Genomic DNA, 19,130 nt, shown 5'->3' with positions numbered 1-19,130 from the left:
TGGTCCACAATTCTCCTCCGCTTTTTGGAAGGAGTTCTGTCACCTGCTGGGAGCCACAGTCAGTCTGACTTCCGGATTCCATCCCCAATCCAATGGGCAGTCAGAGCGGGCTAATCAGGAGCTCGAGAAGGCACTGCGATGCATGACTTCACGCAACCCCCACTCCTGGTCGCAGCAATTGACATGGGTGGAGTACGCACACAATTCTCTGACCTGCTCTGCCATCGGTATGTCCCCTTTCCAATGTGTTTATGGATACCAGCCTCCTCTATTTGCCAGCCAGGAGGAGGAGGTTACTTGCCCATCTGCACTTGCTTTTGCCCGTCGATGTCGCCGCACCTGGTCACAAGCCCGAGCCACACTCCTCAGGTCCGTTGCCAGCTACACTACCGGGGCCAACCGTCGGAGAATTCCTGCTCCCACCTACCATGTTGGTCAAAGGGTGTGGTTGTCATCGAAGAACCTGCCACTCAGGGTGGAGTCGCAGAAGCTGGCACCTCGGTTCATTGGCCCATTCCCTATCATAAGAGTGATTAGCCCAACTGCTGTCCGGCTCCAACTGCCTAATTCCCTGAGGGTGCACCCCACTTTCCATGTGTCTAAGATTAAGCCCATCCATGAGAGTCCGCTGGTCCCTGCTGCGCCTGGTCCTCCTCCTCCACGGCTCGTCGATGGTGGTCTGGTTTACACCGTCCGCCGCCTGCTTCGGTCCAGACGGAGGGGTAGGGGTCTCCAGTACCTCATTGACTGGGAGGGCTATGGACCTGAGGAAAGGACCTGGGTGCCAGCTAGTCGGATTGTGGATAGGACTCTCATCACCGCTTTCCACCAACGGCATCCTGATCAACCTGCAATCCGTAGGGAGCCGCCCCAGAGGGGTCCCTAACCGTCCGGCCCGCTCGGCTTCCTGTCCTGTGCCTGATCCTGTCTCGGGACCTGTCCCATCTCCCGACCACGGCCCTCCGGCTTCCTCCGAGGATGAGGACGTTCACTCGGACCGTTCGGGAGGAGTTCTAGCCCTCCTCCGGCTCCCCTCCTCCCCGCCCGGCGTGGTGTTGCTCTTGGGACTTCTGGGGCCGTCCCCTTGGGGGGTTCTGTCATGAGCCCTCTCACTCCACCGGGTTACCACCTTAATTTGTTTCCACTATCTTCCACTCTGCTCACCTCCCTCTCTCTACTCAGCCTAACTAGCTCCACCTGTCCCTGCTCTGCTCGGCTCTAATTACTCTGCCAGCTGCGCTGCATTACCCACTAACCTCTCCCAGTATTTAAGGCCCTGTCTTTCAGCTCTCCGGTGTCAGATCGTCTGCAAAGCTCACACCCGGAACCTGTTTGCTCGCGCTTCTGGCTCACCCTGGTTTTGTGACCCCGGACCTGCCTGTTTTTGGATACTCTTCTGCCTCAGGAGATCCAGACCTGCTTCTGCCATTACGACTCCTGACTACTCTTCAATCCCGGTAACTCTGACCAGCCTTCTGCCTTGCTACTACGTATTTTGGATTTCCCTTGAACTGTACTGCTGCCTGGTTTCATTCCGCCCTGTTGTGTCTGTGTCTCCCCCCAGGACTTCTGGACCACCCACCACCGGCTTCATAGGACGCATCGCTGCCACTGGGGGGGGCACAGACCCAGCGCATTGGACGGGATCCCTGTTACCCCTGGAGCCTTCATTCACTCCCTACTTCCCCTTTCCCTTAAGTTTAATAAACTTTCTGGTGTGACGCAATTGTGGTCCTCTGGTCGTCTGTCTGAATCGTGACACAACTATAACTGTCCTCTAACCTTAACCCTTTCACATTATAGAAACATGTTTACAGTGCCATCAGAAAGTCTTCACACCCCTTGACTTTTTCCACATGTTGTTGTGTTACAGCCTGAATTTAAAATGGATTAAATTGAGACTAATTAATTAACAATGAAAAGCTGAAATGTCTTCAGTCAATAAGTATTCAACTCCTTTGTTATGAAAAGCCTAAATAAGTTCAGGAGTAATAATCTGCTTCACAAGTCACATAATACGTTGCATGGACTCACTGTGTGCGATAATACGCTGCATGGACTCACTGTGTGCAATAATACGCTGCATGGACTCACTGTGTGCGATAATACGTTGCATGGACTCACTGTGTGCGATAATACGCTGCATGGACTCACTGTGTGCGATAATACGTTGCATGGACTCACTGTGTGCGATAATACGTTGCATGGACTCACTGTGTGCGATAATACGTTGCATGGACTCACTGTGTGCGATAATAGTGTTTAACATGATTTTCGAAGGATTACCTCTCTCTGTGTCACGCCCCTGGCTCTGGGGACACTGTTATGTTGAGCCAGGGTGTGTAGATCAATGTGTTTTGTTCTATGGGTGCTATTTCTATGTTGGCCAGAGTGGCTCCCAATCAGAGGCAACGAGTGTCAGGTGTTGCTGGCTGTCTCTGATTGGGAGCCATATTTATACAGTCTGTTTTTCATTCGTGTTTGTGGGATTTTGTTTCCAGTCGGTTTGTGTTAGACCGTGAACTGTCACGTATCGTTTGTTGTTTTGATCGTGTCTCATAATAAAGAGTATGTTTGCCTGCAACGCTGCGCCTTGGTCCTCATCTGTTCTAGACGATCGTGACACTCTGTATCTGTAAGGTCCTTCAGTCAAGCAGCGAATGTTAAACACTGATTCAACCACAAATACCAGGGAAGTTTTCCAAAGCCTCGCAATGTAGGGCACCTATTGGAAGATGGGTAAAAATATAAAAGCAGACATTGAATATCCCCATTGAGCATGGTGAAGTTATTATATACACTTTGGATGGTGTGTCAACACACCCAGTCACTACAAAGATACAGTTGGCGGAGAGGAAGGAAACCACTCAGGGATTTCACCATCAGGCCAATGGAGACTTTAAAAGAATTACAGAGTTTAATGGCTGTGATAGGAGAAAAACTGAGGATGGATCAACAACACTGTAGTTACTAATTGACAAAGAAGAAAGAAAAAGCCTGTACAGAATAAAAATATTCCAAAACATGCTTCCTGTTTGCAACAAGGCACTAATGTCAACAATGACATGTCACCGGGATTTGACGACTTGGATGGAAAATTACTGAGGATAATAGTGGACGATATTGCCACTCCTATTTGCCATATCTTCAATCTAAGCCTACTAGAAAGTGTGTGCCCTCAGGCCTGGAGGGAAGAAAAAGTCATTCCGCTACCTAAGAATATTAAAGCCCCCCTTTACTGGCTCAAATAGCCGACCAATCAGCCTGTTACCAACCCTTAGTAAACTTCATGAAAAAATGGTGTTTGACCAGATACAATGTTTTTTCACAGTAAACAAATTGACAACAGACTTTCAGCACGCTTATAGGGAAGGACACTCAACAAGCACAGCACTTACACAAATGACTGATGATTGGCTGAGAGAAATTGATGATAAAAAGATTGTGGGGGCTGTTTTGTTAGACGTTAGTGCGGCTTTTGACATTATCGATCATAGTCTGTTGATGGAAAAACGTATGTGTTATGGCTTTACACCCCCTGCTATATTGTGGATAAAGAGTTACCTGTCTAACAGAACACAGAGGGTGTTCTTTAATGGAAGCCTCTCTAACATCATCCAGGTAGAATCAGGAATTCCCCAGGGCAGCTGTCGAGGCCCCTTACTTTTTTCAATCTTTACTAATGACATGCAACTGGCTTTGAGTAAAGCCAGTGTGTCTATGTATGCGGATGACTCAACACTATACACCTCAGCTACTGCAGTGACTGAAATGACTGCAGCACTTAACAAAGAACTGCAGTTAGTTACAGAATGGGTAGCAAGGAATAAGTTAGTCCTAAATATTTTAAAAAAAGTAAAAGCATTGTATTTGGGACAAATCATTCACTAAACCTCAACTAAATATTATAAGAATACTGTGGAAATTGAGCAAGTTGAGGTGACTAAACTGCTTGGAGTAACCCTGGATTGTAAACTCTCATGGTCAAAACATATTGATACAACAGTAGCTAAGATGGGGAGAAGTCTGTCCATAATAAAGCGCTGCTCTGCCTTCTCTAACAGCACTATCAACAAGGCAGGTCCTACAGGCTCTAGTTTTGTCACACTTGGACTTCTGTTCAGTCGTGTGGTCAGGTGCCATAAAGAGGGACTTAGGAAAATTGCAATTGGCTCAGAACAGGGCAGCACGGCCGGCCCTTAAAAGTACACGGGGAGCTAACATCAATGATATGCATGTCAATCTCTCATGGCTCAAAGTGGAGGAGAGTTTGACTGATTCACTACTTGTTTTTGTAAGAGGTGTTGACAAGCTGAATACACCTGAGCTCTCTGTTATTTAATTATTGTTCCTTTAATTATTTGTTACTTTTATTTCGTATTATTTTTGTATTGTATTTTTTGTGTGATTTTTTTTTAATTCTTTTTTAAACTGCATTGTTGGTTAAGGGCTTGTGAGCATTTCACTGTAAGGTCTACATCTGTTGTATTCGGTGCATGTGACAAATTTGAATTGATTTGATTTGATTTGAACTACTGGCACACAGCTCGGACCCCCATGCGTACCTCACAAGACATGCCACCAGAGGTCTCTTCACAGTCCCCAAGTCCAGATCAGACTATGGGAGGCGCACAGTACTACATAGAGCCATGACTACATGGAACTCTATTCCACATCAGGTAACTGATGCAAGCAGTAGAATCAGATTTAAAAAACAGATAAAAATACACCTTATGGAACAGCGGAGACTGTGAAGAGACACACACACAGGTACAGACACACGCATACACACACACACTAGCACACGCACTCTACACACACATTCATTGTAATATTGTTGTATGGTGGTATTATACATTTTGTATTGTAGATATGTAGTGGTATAATGTATATGATGTACTGTTTTATATTTTGTTCTATGTGTAATGTAAGTGCCTTAATGTGTTTGGACCCCAGGAAGAGTAGCTGCTGCCTTGGCAGGAACTAATGGGGATCCATAATAAACCCCAGGAAGAGTAGCTGCTGCCTTGGCAGGAACTAATGGGGATCCATAATAAACCCCAGGAAGAGTAGCTGCTGCCTTGGTAGGAACTAATGGGGATCCATAATAAACCCCAGGAAGAGTAGCTGCTTCCTTGGCAGGAACTAATGGGGATCCATAATAAACCCCAGGAAGAGTAGCTGCTGCCTTGGCAGGAACTAATGGGGGTTCATAATAAATACAAATGCAAATACAAAAGTAATGCTGCTTAAAATGTGGCAAAGCAATTAACTTTTGTCCTGAATACAAAGTGTTATGCTTGGGGCAAATCCATTATAACACATTACTGAGCATAGTGGTGGCTGCATCATGTTAAGGGGTATGCTTGTCATCGTTAAGGACTGAGGAGTTTATCAGGATAAAAAGAAAATGGAATGGAGCTAAGCACAGGCAAAATCCTACATGAAAACCTGGTTCAGTCTGCTTTCCTCCAGACACTGGGAAATGAATTCAACTTTCAGCAGGACAATAACCTTAAACACACAAAAAGGCCAAATACAGTGCCTTGCAAAAGTATTCATCCTCCTTGCCGTTTTTCCTATTTTGTTGCATTACAACCTGTAATTTAAATGGATTTTTATTTGGATTTCATGTAATGGGCATAAACAAAATAGTCAAAATTTGTGAAATGAAAAAAAATAACTTGTTTCAAAAATTCTAGAAAATTAATAACGGGAAAGTGGTGCGTGCATATGTATTCACCCCTTTGCTATGAAGCCCCTAAATAAGACCTGGTGCAACCAATTACCTTCAGAAGTCACATTTATTATTTAAATAAAGTCCACCTGTGTGCAATCTAAGTGTCACATGATCTGTCACATGATCTCAGTATATATACACCTGTTCTGAAAGGCCCCAGAGTCTGCAACACCACTAAGCAAGGCACCACCAAGCAAGCGGCACCATGAAGACCAAGGGAGCTCTCCAAACAGGTCAGGGACAAAGTTGTGGAGAAGTACAGATCAGGGTTGGGTTATAAAAAAATATCAGAAACTTTGAACATCTCACGGAGGACCGTTAAATCCATTATTAAAGAATGGAAGGAATATGGCACCACAACAAACCTGCCAAGAGAGGCCGCCCACCAAAACTCACAGACCAGGCAAGGAGGGCATTAATCAGAGAGGCAACAAAGAGACCAAAGATAACCCTGAAGGAGCTGCAAAGCTCCACAGCGGAAGATTGGAGTATTTGTCCATAGGACCACTTTAAGCCGTACACTCCACAGAGCTGGGCTTTACGGAAGAGTGGCCAGAAAAAGCCATTGCTTAAAGAAAAAAATAAGCAAACACGTTTGGTGTTCGCCAAAAGGCATGTGGGAGACTCCCCAAACATATGGAAGAAGGTACTCTGGTCAGATGACACTAGAATTGAGTTTTTTTGGTGATCAAGGAAAACGCTATGTCTGGCGCAAACCCAACACCTATCATCACCCGGAGAACACCATCCCCATTGTGAAGCATGGTGGCGGCAGCATCATGCTGTGGGGATGTTTTTCATCAGCAAGGACTGGGAAACTGGTCAGAATTGAAGGAATGATGGATGGCGCTAAATACAGGGAAATTCTTGAGGGAAACCTGTTTCAGTTTTCCAGAGATTTGAGACTGGGACGGAGGTTCACCTTCCAGCAGGACAATTACCCTAAGCATACTGCTAAAGCAACACTTGAGTGGTTTAAGGGGAAACATTTAAATGTCTTGGAATGGCCTGGTCAAAGCCCAGACCTCAATCCAATTGAGAATCTGTGGTATGACTTAAAGATTGCTGTACACCAGCGGAACCCATCCAACTTGAAGGAGCTGGAGCAGTTTTGCCTTGAAGAATGGGCAACAATCCCAGTGGCTAGATGTGCCAAGCTTATAGAGACATACCCCAAGAGACTTGCAGCTGTAATTGCTGCAAAAGGTGGCTCTACAAAGTATTGACTTTGGGGGGGTGAATAGTTATGCACGCTCAAGTTTTCAGTTTTTTTGTCTTATTTCTTGTTTGTTTCCAAAAAAAAATATTTTGCATCTTCAAAGTGGTAGGCATATTGTGTAAATCAAATGATACAAACCCCAAAAAATCCATTTTAATTCCAGGTTGTAAAGGCAACAAAATAGGAAAAATGCCAAGGGGGGTGAATACTTTTGCAAGCCACTGTATACACTGTAGTTGCTTACCAAGACTACATTGAACGTTCCTGAGTTGCCTAGTTACAGTTTTGACTTAAATCGGCTTGAAAATCTTATGGCAAGACTTGAAAATGGCTGTCTAGCAAGGATCAACAACCAACTTGACAGAGCTTGAATAATTTTTTATAATAATTTGCAAATACTTGTACAATCCAGGAGTGGAAAACTCTTATGACCGAACTAGAAACACTCACAGCTGTAATCAAAGGTGATTGTAACATGTATTGACTCAGGGGGGTGAATACTGTTGGAAATGAGATATTTCTGTCTTTCATTTTCAATACATTTGCAAACATTTCTAAAAACATATTTTCACTTTGTCATTATGGGGTATTGTGTGTAGACGGGTGAGAGAAAAAAATATATTTAATCCATTTTGAATTTAGGCTGTAACCCAACAAAATTAGGAAAAAGTCCTCTAACCCTTTCACATTAAATTCCACTGTCCTCTAACCCTTCCAATGTCCTCTGAGACCGAACACCCTTAAAAGAATCCTAAACCTAAAGAAACTAACCTCAACCCTCACAGTCTCTCATCTAGTCACTTCCTGTTAAAAGTGGACCCTCTGACTGACATGACTCAGCAACAGGAAGTTGGCTTCCTCTTTGAGAAAGCAAAGCATCATGGGAGCTTGGAGGACAGACACCATATTACACATACTAACCTAAAACGATCCTCTAATCCCTAAAGCCCCTTAGAACTAACCTCTAACCCTTAACCGTAACACCTAACCCTAACACAAAACCAGACACTAAACCTAACTCTACATTCATTAGAACCCTCAGGCACCTGCTGTAGAACACTCAGACACTATTTAGAACACTCTGACACTATTTAGAACACTCAGATACTATTTAGAACATTCAGACACTATTTAGAACACTCAGACACTATTTAGAACATTCAGACACTATTTAGAACACTCAGACACTATTTAGAACACTCAGACACTATTTAGAACACTCAGACACTATTTAGAACATTCAGACACTATTTAGAACACTCAGATATTATTTAGAACACTCAGACACTATTTAGAACATTCAGACACTATTTAGAACACTCAGACACTATTTAGAACATTCAGACACTATTTAGAACACTCAGACACTATTTAGAACATTCAGACACTATTTAGAACATTCAGACACTATTTAGAACATTCTGTCCTGGGGACCCCAAGGGTTCACATTTTGGGTTTTTTACACAGCTGATTCAAATGATCAAAGCTTGATGATTAGTTGATTATGTGCATCAGCTGTGTTGTGCTAGGCAAAAAACAAAAATGCACCCCTTGGGGTCAGAGGACCGAGTTTGGGAAATTCTTATTTAGAACATTCAGACACTATTTAGAACAACGTCCTGCGTCCCATTGACCTCTTTACTGCATCAATTGTAACGTTGTCACAGAAAAGGAAGTGGTGTGTGTGTGTGTGTGTGTGTGTGTGTGTGTGTGTCAGGCAGAGCTGTAACCCTACCTCTCTGTTCAGCCATGGTCTGTATCGCTCAGCAGTGATATAATGGTCTTTCTATTCTCTCTCTCTCCCCTCTTCTCTCTATAACCTTCCCCCTCCCGCTCTCTCCCCTCTTCTCTCTGACACACAAACGGCTCTCTTTGCTCTCTTTCTTTCCTCTCTCTCTCTTCTCTCCTCCCCCTCTCTCTTCCCTCCCCCTTTCTCTTCCCTCCTCCCCTCTCTCTTCTATCCTCCCCCTCTCTCTTCTCTCCTCCCCCCTCTCTCTCCCCTCCTCCCCTCTCACTTCCCCTCCTCCCCCTGCCTCTTCCTGCCTCCCCTCTCTCTTCCCCAATCCCACTCGCTCTTCCTCCTCCCCGTCTCTCTTCCTCCTCCCCGTCTCTCTTCTTCCTCCCCTCTCACTTCCCTCCTCCCCCCTCTCTCTTCCCTCCTCCCTCTCTCTTCCCCAATCCCACTCGCTCTTCCTCCTCCCCTTTCTCTTCCCTCCTCCCCCTCTCTCTCTCCCTCCTCCCTCTCTCTTCCCTCCTCCTCCCCTCTCTCTTCTATCCTCCCCCTCTCTCTTCTCTCCTCCCCCTCTCTCTTCTCTCCTCCCCCCTCTCTCTTCTCGCCTCCCCCTCTCTTCTCGCCTCCCCCTCTCTCTTCCCTCCTCCCCCTCTCTCTTCTCTCCTCCCACTCCAACCTCTCAACACTCCCCTCCTCTCTCTCTTCTCTCCTCCCACTCCAACCTCTCAACACTCCCCTCCTCTCTCTCTTCTCTCCTCCCACTCAACCTCCCCTCAACACACCCTCCTCTCTCTCTTCTCTCCTCCCCTCTCTCTCTTCCCTCCCACTTCAACCTCCCCCTCAACACACCCTCCTCTCTGTTCCTCTCTCTGGGTTCAAGGAGGGCTGGGTACATCTAAATGTGTGTGGGTGAGTGGGTGTGGGTGAGTGGGTGAGTGTGTGGGTGAGTGGGTGGGTGTGTGGGTGAGTGGGTGAGTGGGTGAGTTGGTGTGTGAGTGTGTGTACACATACAGTACCAGTCAAAAAGTTTGGACACACCTACTCATTGAAGGGTTTTCTTTATTTCTACTATTTTCTACATTGTAGAATAATAGTGAAGACATCAGAACTATGAAATAACACACATGGAATCATGTAGTAACCAAAAAAAGTGTTAAACAAATGAAAATATATTTTATATTTGAGATTCTTCAAATAGCCACCCTTTGCCTTGATGACAGCTTTGCACACTCTTGGCATTCTCTCAACCAGCTTCACCTGGAATGCTTTTCCAACAGTCTTGAAGGAGTTCCCACATATGCTGAGCACTTGTTGGGTTGAGGTCGGGGGATTGTGGAGGCCAGGTCATCTGATGCAGCACTCCATCACTCTCCTTCTTGGTAAAGTAGCCCTTACACAGCCTGGAGGTGTGTTGGGTCATTGTCCTGTTGAAAAACAAATGATAGTCCCAATAAGCCCAAACCAGATGGGATGGTGTATCGCTGCAGAATGCTGTGGTAGCTATGCTGGTTAAGTGTGCCTTGAATTCTAAATAAATCGCAGACAGTGTCACCAGCAAGGCCCCCTCACCCCATAACACCTCCTCCTCCATGCTTTACAGTGGGAAATACACATGCGGAGATCATCTGTTCACACACACCGCATCTCACAAAGCCACAGCGGTTGGAAACAGTTTGGACTCCAGACCAAAGGACACATTTCCACCGGTTTAATGTCCATTGCTCATTATACATTTCTCTTTCGAGTGCTTCTTCATTGTTTCCTAACTTTTCATTTTGATAGTCTGAAAGTGATTAATCAGCTCTTTTAGTTCCTCAAACACACAGACTGTCTGCATCACTTCCAATCCCCATATGCTCCACGCAAGATCTCACCCCGTGGGTCAAAATGATCACAAGAACGGTGAGCAAAAATCCCAGAACCACACGGGGGACCTAGTGAATGACCTGCAGAGCTGGGACCAAATTAACAAAGCCTACCATCAGTAACACACTACGCCGCCAGGGACTCAAATCCTGCAGTGCCAGACGTGTCCCCCTGCTTAAGCCAGTACATGTCCAGGCCCGTCTGAAGTTTGCTAGAGTGCATTTGGATGATCCAGAAGAGGATTGGGAGAATGTCATATGGTCAGATGAAACCAAAATAGAACTTTTTGGTAAAAACTCAACTCGTCGTGTTTGGAGGACAAGAATGCTGAGTTGCATCCAAAGAACACCATACCTACTGTGAAGCATGGGGGTGGAAACATCATGCTTTGGGGCTGTTTTTTCTGCAAAGGGACCAGGACGACTGTTCCGTGTAAAGGAAAGAATGAATGGGGCCATGTATCGTGAGATTTTGAGTGAAAACCTCCTTCCATCAGTAAGGGCATTGAAGATGAAACGTGGCTGGGTCTTTCAGCATGACAATGATCCAGAGAGGTTAGAAAATGTTTCTAGATCCTCTATGAGGCTGTGGAGGGATTCAAGTTGTGGATTTAAAAGAAAACATGAATCAACAGCGCACAATGACACCTTTGTTTTTAAGCCCTGGATTTCTAATCCCTTGAAATTATTGTTGGATCTGATTTTAATAGCGATGGCCATAATAAATAGATATGCCAATAGTGGACAACCTTGTTTCACTCCTCTTGACAGTTTAAACTTTAGGAGAAATAGCCATTATTTACTATTTTACACCTAGGGTTACTATACATGATTTTAACCCATTTTATAAGAGAGATTCTCCAAAATTGATATGCTCCAGGCATTTATATATAAACCCCAGTCGTACTTTATCAAATGCCTTTTCAAAGTGTGCTATGAATAGCAGGCCTGGTTTCCCAGATGTTTCATAGTGGTCTATTGTTTCCAGACTGGTTGGCTAATAACCCTTACCCGGGGGGGAACTGAGACTGGAAGCGTTAGGGAGACAGACAGAGAGATGGTGAGAGAGAGAGAGAGACAGTTAGAGTGAGACAGTGAGAGAGTAGCATTTTTCAAGTAGAATTTTCCGTAGTGTAGTGGCTATCGTGTTTGCCTCACTGTCGGAATTCAAATACATGCAACGAATATCAGTGAAAATCAGTTTACTCCTTGTAGATGCTTCAAGCAGCAGTTTCCGTGGTGTAGTGGTTAATCAGTTTACTCCTTGTAGATGCTTCAAGCAGCAGTTTCCGTGGTGTAGTGGTTAATCAGTTTACTCCTTGTAGATGCTTCAAGCAGCAGTTTCCGTGGTGTAGTGGTTATCACGTTAGACTAACATGCAGTGGCCTGTCATGGATAGCCGTAGCACAATTTTGAGTGACCTTAGTTGACCTTTTCTGTCATTTTATTTGACAGGGTTCGATCCCACCCAGGGACACATTATTATTTACAATACTTGTTACACTGTACTTAAAACATGAATCACATGATAACAAAGTTTACTCTGTTTATTAAAATAAACACAATAGTTTATTCCCTCAGAAGTTGGTACCCTGCACTTAAAACAATAATTACATTACAAGTTTTAATAAAGTTTAATCAGTTTATGGATTTTTTTCAATTGTCTTCAATTATTTATTATAATAAGGTTTATTCCCTCAGACCAAATAGTTTTACAGGAGAGGAAGATACCCACTGTGATTAACTAGTTTTACAGGAGGAGGGGACCCACTGTGATTAACTAGTTTTACAGGAGAGGAGGGGACCCACTGTCGATTAACTAGTTTTACAGGAGAGGAGGGGACCCACTATGATTAACTAGTTTTACAGGAGAGGAGAGGAGACCCACTGTGATTAACTAGTTTTACAGGAGAGGAGGGGACCCACTGTGATTAACTAGTTTTACAGGAGAGGAGGGGACCCACTGTGATTAACTAGTTTTACAGGAGAGGAGGGGACCCACTGTGATTAACTAGTTTTACAGGAGAGGAGGGGACCCACTGTGATTAACTAGTTTTACAGGAGGAGGGGACCCACTGTGATTAACTAGTTTTACAGGAGAGCAGGGGACCCACTGTGATTAACTAGTTTTACAGGAGAGGAGGGGACCCACTGTGATTAACTAGATTTACAGGAGGAGGGGACCCACTGTGATTAACTAGTTTTACAGGAGAGGAGGGGACCCACTGTGATTAACTAGTTTTACAGGAGGAGGGGACCCACTGTGATTAACTAGTTTTACAGGAGAGGAGGGACCCACTGTGATTAACTTGTTTTACAGGAGAGGAGGGGACCCACTGTGATTAACTAGTTTTACAGGAGGAGGGGACCCACTATGATTAACTAGTTTTACAGGAGAGGAGAGGAGACCCACTGTGATTAACTAGTTTTACAGGAGAGGAGGGGACCCACTGTGATTAACTAGTTTTACAGGAGAGGAGGGGACCCACTGTGATTAACTAGTTTTACAGGAGAGGAGGGGACCCACTGTGATTAACTAGTTTTACAGGAGGAGGGGACCCACTGTGATTAACTAGTTTTACAGGAGAGCAGGGGACCCACTGTGATTAACTAGTTTTACAGGAGAGGAGGGGACCCACTGTGATTAACTAGATTTACAGGAGGAGGGGACCCACTGTGATTAACTAGTTTTACAGGAGAGGAGGGGACCCACTGTGATTAACTAGTTTTACAGGAGGAGGGGACCCACTGTGATTAACTAGTTTTACAGGAGAGGAGGGGACCCACTGTGATTAACTTGTTTTACAGGAGAGGAGGGGACCCACTGTGATTAACTAGTTTTACAGGAGGAGGGGACCCACTGTGATTAACTAGTTTTACAGGAGAGGAGGGGACACACTGTGATTAACTAGTTTTACAGAGAGCAGGGGACCCACTGTGATTAACTAGTTTTACAGGAGAGGAGGGGACCCACTGTGATTAATTAGTTTTACAGGAGAGGAGGGGACCCACTGTGATTAACTAGATTTACAGGAGAGCAGGGGACCCACTATGATTAACTAGTTTTACAGGAGAAGAGGGGACCCACTGTGATTAACTAGTTTTACAGAGAGGAGGGGACCCACTGTGATTAACTAGTTTTTACAGGAGAGGAGGGGACCCACTGTGATTAACTAGTTTTACAGGAGAGGAGGGGACCCACTGTGATTAACTAGTTTTACAGGAGGAGGGGACCCACTGTGATTAACTAGTTTTACAGAGAGGAGGGACCCACTGTGATTAACTAGTTTTACAGGAGAGGAGGGGACCCACTGTGATTAACTAGTTTTACAGGAGAGCAGGGGACCCACTGTGATTAACTAGTTTTACAGGAGGAGGGGACCCACTGTGATTAACTAGTTTTACAGGAGAGGAGGGGACCCACTGTGATTAACTAGTTTTACAGGAGGAGGGGACCCACTGTGATTAACTAGTTTTACAGGAGAGGAGGGGACCCACTGTGATTAACTTGTTTTACAGGAGAGGAGGGGACCCACTGTGATTAACTTGTTTTACAGGAGAGGAGGGGACCCACTGTGATTAACTAGTTTTACAGGAGGAGGGGACCCAATGTGATTAACTAGTTTTACAGGAGAGGAGGGGACCCACTGTGATTAACTAGTTTTACAGGAGAGGAGGTGACCCACTGTGATTAACTAGTTTTACAGGAGAGGAGGTGACCCACTGTGATTAACTAGTTTTACAGGAGAGGAGGGGACCCACTGTGATTAACTAGTTTTACAGGAGAGCAGGGACCCAAAATGATTAACTAGTTTTACAGGAGAGGGAGGGGACCCACTGTGATTAACTAGTTTTACAGGAGAGGAGGGGACCCACTGTGATTAACTCGTTTTACAAGAGAGGAGGGGACCCACTGTGATTAACTTGTTTTACAGGAGAGGAGGGGACCCACTGTGGTTAACTTGTTTTACAGGAGAGGAGGGGACCCACTGTGATTAACTAGTTTTACAGGAGAGGAGGGGACCCACTGTGATTAACTTGTTTTACAGGAGAGGAGCGGACCCACTATGATTAACTAGTTTTACAGGAGAGAGAGGGGACCCACTGTGATTAACTAGTTTTACAGGAGAGCAGGGGACCCACTATGATTAACTAGTTTTACAGGAGAGGAGGGACCCACTGTGATTAACTAGTTTTACAGGAGAGCAGGGGACCCACTATGATTAACTAGTTTTACAGGAGAGGAGGGGACCCACTGTGATTAACTAGTTTTACAGGAGAGGAGGGGACCCACTGTGATTAACTAGTTTTACAGGAGGAGGGGACCCACTGTGATTAACTAGTTTTACAGGAGAGGAGGGGACCCACTGTGATTAACTAGTTTTACATGAGAGGAGGGGACCCACTGTGATTAACTAGTTTTACAGGAGAGCAGGGGACCCACTGTGATTAACTAGTTTTACAGGAGGAGGGGACCCACTGTGATTAACTAGTTTTACAGGAGAGCAGGGGACCCACTGTGATTAACTAGTTTTACAGGAGGAGGGGACCCACTGTGATTAACTAGTTTTACAGGAGAGGAGGGGACCCACTGTGATTAACTTGTTTTACAGGAGAGGAGGGGACCCACTGTGATTAACTTGTTTTACAGGAGAGGAGGGGACCCACTGTGATTAACTAGTTTTACAGGAGGAGGGGACCCAATGTGATTAACTAGTTTTACAGGAGAGGAGGGGACCCACTGTGATTAACTAGTTTTACAGGAGAGGAGGTGACCCACTGTGATTAACTAGTTTTACAGGAGAGGAGGTGACCCACTGTGATTAACTAGTTTCACAGGAGAGGAGGGGACCCACTGTGATTAACTAGTTTTACAGGAGAGCAGGGGACCCACTATGATTAACTAGTTTTACAGGAGAGGAGGGGACCCACTGTGATTAACTAGTTTTACAGGAGAGGAGGGGACCCACTGTGATTAACTCGTTTTACAAGAGAGGAGGGGACCCACTGTGATTAACTTGTTTTACAGGAGAGGAGGGACCCACTGTGATTAACTTGTTTTACAGGAGAGGAGGGGACCCACTGTGATTAACTAGTTTTACAGGAGAGGAGGGGACCCACTGTGATTAACTTGTTTTACAGGAGAGGAGCGGACCCACTATGATTAACTAGTTTTACAGGAGAGGAGGGGACCCACTGTGATTAACTAGTTTTACAGGAGAACAGGGGACCCACTATGATTAACTAGTTTTACAGGAGAGGAGGGGACCCACTGTGATTAACTAGTTTTACAGGAGAGCAGGGGACCCACTATGATTAACTAGTTTTACAGGAGAGGAGGGGACCCACTGTGATTAACTAGTTTTACAGGAGAGGAGGGGACCCACTGTGATTAATTAGTTTTACAGGAGAGGAGGGGACCCACTGTGATTAACTAGATTTACAGGAGAGCAGGGGACCCACTATGATTAACTAGTTTTACAGGAGAAGAGGGGACCCACTGTGATTAACTAGTTTTACAGGAGAGGAGGGGACCCACTGTGATTAACTAGTTTTACAGGAGAGGAGGGGACCCACTGTGATTAACTAGTTTTACAGGAGAGGAGGGGACCCACTGTGATTAACTAGTTTTACAGGAGAGGAGGGGACCCACTGTGATTAACTTGTTTTACAGGAGAGGAGCGGACCCACTATGATTAACTAGTTTTACAGGAGAGGAGGGGACCCACTGTGATTAACTAGTTTTTTACAGGAGAGCAGGGGACCCACTATGATTAACTAGTTTTACAGGAGAGGAGGGGACCCACTGTGATTAACTAGTTTTACAGGAGAGCAGGGGACCCACTATGATTAACTAGTTTTACAGGAGAGGAGGGGACCCACTGTGATTAACTAGTTTTACAGGAGAGGAGGGGACCCACTGTGATTAATTAGTTTTACAGGAGAGGAGGGGACCCACTGTGATTAACTAGTTTTACAGGAGGAGGGGACCCACTGTGATTAACTAGTTTTACAGGAGAGAGGAGGGGACCCACTGTGATGAACTAGTTTTACAGGAGAGGAGGGGGACCCACTGTGATTAACTAGTTTTACAGGAGAGCAGGGGGACCCACTGTGATTAACTAGTTTTACAGGAGGAGGGGACCCACTGTGATTAACTAGTTTTACAGGAGAGCAGGGGACCCACTGTGATTAACTAGTTTTACAGGAGGAGGGGACCCACTGTGATTAACTAGTTTTACAGGAGAGGAGGGGACCCACTGTGATTAACTTGTTTTACAGGAGAGGAGGGGACCCACTGTGATTAACTTGTTTTACAGGAGAGGAGGGGACCCACTGTGATTAACTAGTTTTACAGGAGGAGGGGACCCAATGTGATTAACTAGTTTTACAGGAGAGGAGGGGGACCCACTGTGATTAACTAGTTTTACAGGAGAGGAGGTGACCCACTGTGATTAACTAGTTTTACAGGAGAGGAGGTGACCCACTGTGATTAACTAGTTTTACAGGAGAGGAGGGGACCCACTGTGATTAACTAGTTTTACAGGAGAGCAGGGGACCCACTATGATTAACTAGTTTTACAGGAGAGGAGGGGACCCACTGTGATTAACTAGTTTTACAGGAGAGGAGGGACCCACTGTGATTAACTCGTTTTACAAGAGAGGAGGGGACCCACTGTGATTAACTTGTTTTACAGGAGAGGAGGGGACCCACTGTGATTAACTTGTTTTACAGGAGAGGAGGGGACCCACTGTGATTAACTAGTTTTACAGGAGAGGAGGGGACCCACTGTGATTAACTTGTTTTACAGGAGAGGAGCGGACCCACTATGATTAACTAGTTTTACAGGAGAGGAGGGGACCCACTGTGATTAACTAGTTTTACAGGAGAGCAGGGGACCCACTATGATTAACTAGTTTTACAGGAGAGGAGGGGACCCACTGTGATTAACTAGTTTTACAGGAGAGCAGGGGACCCACTTTGATTAACTAGTTTTACAGGAGAGGAGGGGACCCACTGTGATTAACTAGTTTTACAGGAGAGGAGGGGACCCACTGTGATTAACTTGTTTTACAGGAGAGGAGGGGACCCACTATGATTAACTAGTTTTACAGGAGAGGAGGGGACCCACTGTGATTAACTAGTTTTACAGGAGAGCAGGGGACCCACTATGATTAACTAGTTTTACAGTAGAGGAGGGGACCCACTGTGATTAACTAGTTTTACAGGAGAGGAGGGGACCCACTCTGATTAACTAGTTTTACAGGAGGAGGGGACCCACTGTGATTAACTAGTTTTACAGGCAAGGAAGATACCCACTGTGATTAACTAGTTTTACAGGAGAGGAGGGGACCCACTGTGATTAACTAGTTTTACAGGAGAGCAGGGGACCCACTGTGATTAACTAGTTTTACAGGAGAGGAGGGGACCCACTGTGATTAATTAGTTTTACAGGAGAGGAGGGGACCCACTGTGATTAACTAGATTTACAGGAGAGCAGGGGACCCACTGTGATTAACTAGTTTTACAGGAGAGGAGGGGACCCACTGTGATTAACTAGTTTTACAGGAGAGCAGGGGACCCACTGTGATTAACTAGTTTTACAGGAGAGGAGGGGACCCACTGTGATTAATTAGTTTTACAGGAGAGAGGGGACCCACTGTGATTAACTAGTTTTACAGGAGGAGGGGGACCCACTCTGATTAACTAGTTTTACAGGAGGAGGGGGACCCACTGTGATTAACTAGTTTTACAGGAGAGGAGGGGACCCACTGTGATTAAATAGTTTTACAGGAGGAGGGGGACCCCACTGTGATTAACTAGTTTTACAGGAGAGCAGGGGACCCACTGCGATTAACTAGTTTTACAGGAGAGGAGGAGACCCACTGTGATTAACTCGTTTTACAGGAGAGGAGGGGACCCACTGTGATTAACTAGTTTTACAGGAGAGGAGGGGACCCACTGTGATTAACTTGTTTTACAGGAGAGGAGGGGACCCACTGTGATTAACTAGTTTTACAGGAGAGGAGGGGACCCACTATGATTAACTAGTTTTACAGGAGAGGAGAGGGGACCCACTGTGATTAACTAGTTTTACAGGGAGAGGAGGGGACCCACTGTGATTAACTAGTTTTACAGGAGAGGAGGGGACCCACTGTGATTAACTTGTTTTACAGGAGAGGAGGGGACCCACTGTGATTAACTAGTTTTACAGGAGAGGAGGGGACCCACTGTGATTAACTAGTTTTACAGGAGAGGAGGGGACCCACTGTGATTAACTAGTTTTACAGGAGAGGAGGGGACCCACTGTGATTAACTTGTTTTACAGGAGAGGAGGGGACCCACTGTGATTAACTAGTTTTACAGGAGAGGAGGGGACCCACTGTGATTAACTAGTTTTACAGGAGAGGGGGGACCCACTGTGATTAACTAGTTTTACAGGAGAGGAGGGGACCCACTGTGATTAACTAGTTTTACAGGAGAGGAGGGGACCGACTGTGATTAACTAGTTTTACAGGAGAGGGGGGACCCACTGTGATTAACTAGTTTTACAGGAGAGCAGGGGACCCACT

General features: G+C 45.3%; 1 protein-coding gene across 1 annotated transcript in view; it reads right to left on the bottom strand.

The window, feature by feature from the left end:
• LOC123485287 (ectonucleoside triphosphate diphosphohydrolase 1-like) overlaps positions 1-8,795 on the bottom strand; it is a 99,100-nt gene extending 90,305 nt beyond the window's left edge. The window contains 1 exon segment of the mRNA XM_045216236.1: positions 8,695-8,795. Coding sequence (XP_045072171.1) covers positions 8,695-8,710 — 16 coding nt within the window. The 5' untranslated portion in view covers positions 8,711-8,795.
• Between the last annotated feature and the right edge of the window lie 10,335 nt (positions 8,796-19,130).

Source organism: Coregonus clupeaformis, unplaced genomic scaffold, assembly GCF_020615455.1.
Source record: "Coregonus clupeaformis isolate EN_2021a unplaced genomic scaffold, ASM2061545v1 scaf0644, whole genome shotgun sequence".
Classification (NCBI taxonomy): Eukaryota; Metazoa; Chordata; class Actinopteri; order Salmoniformes; family Salmonidae; genus Coregonus; species Coregonus clupeaformis.
Note: the sequence above shows the minus strand (reverse complement) of the source record. Positions and strands in the feature narration are given on the sequence as shown.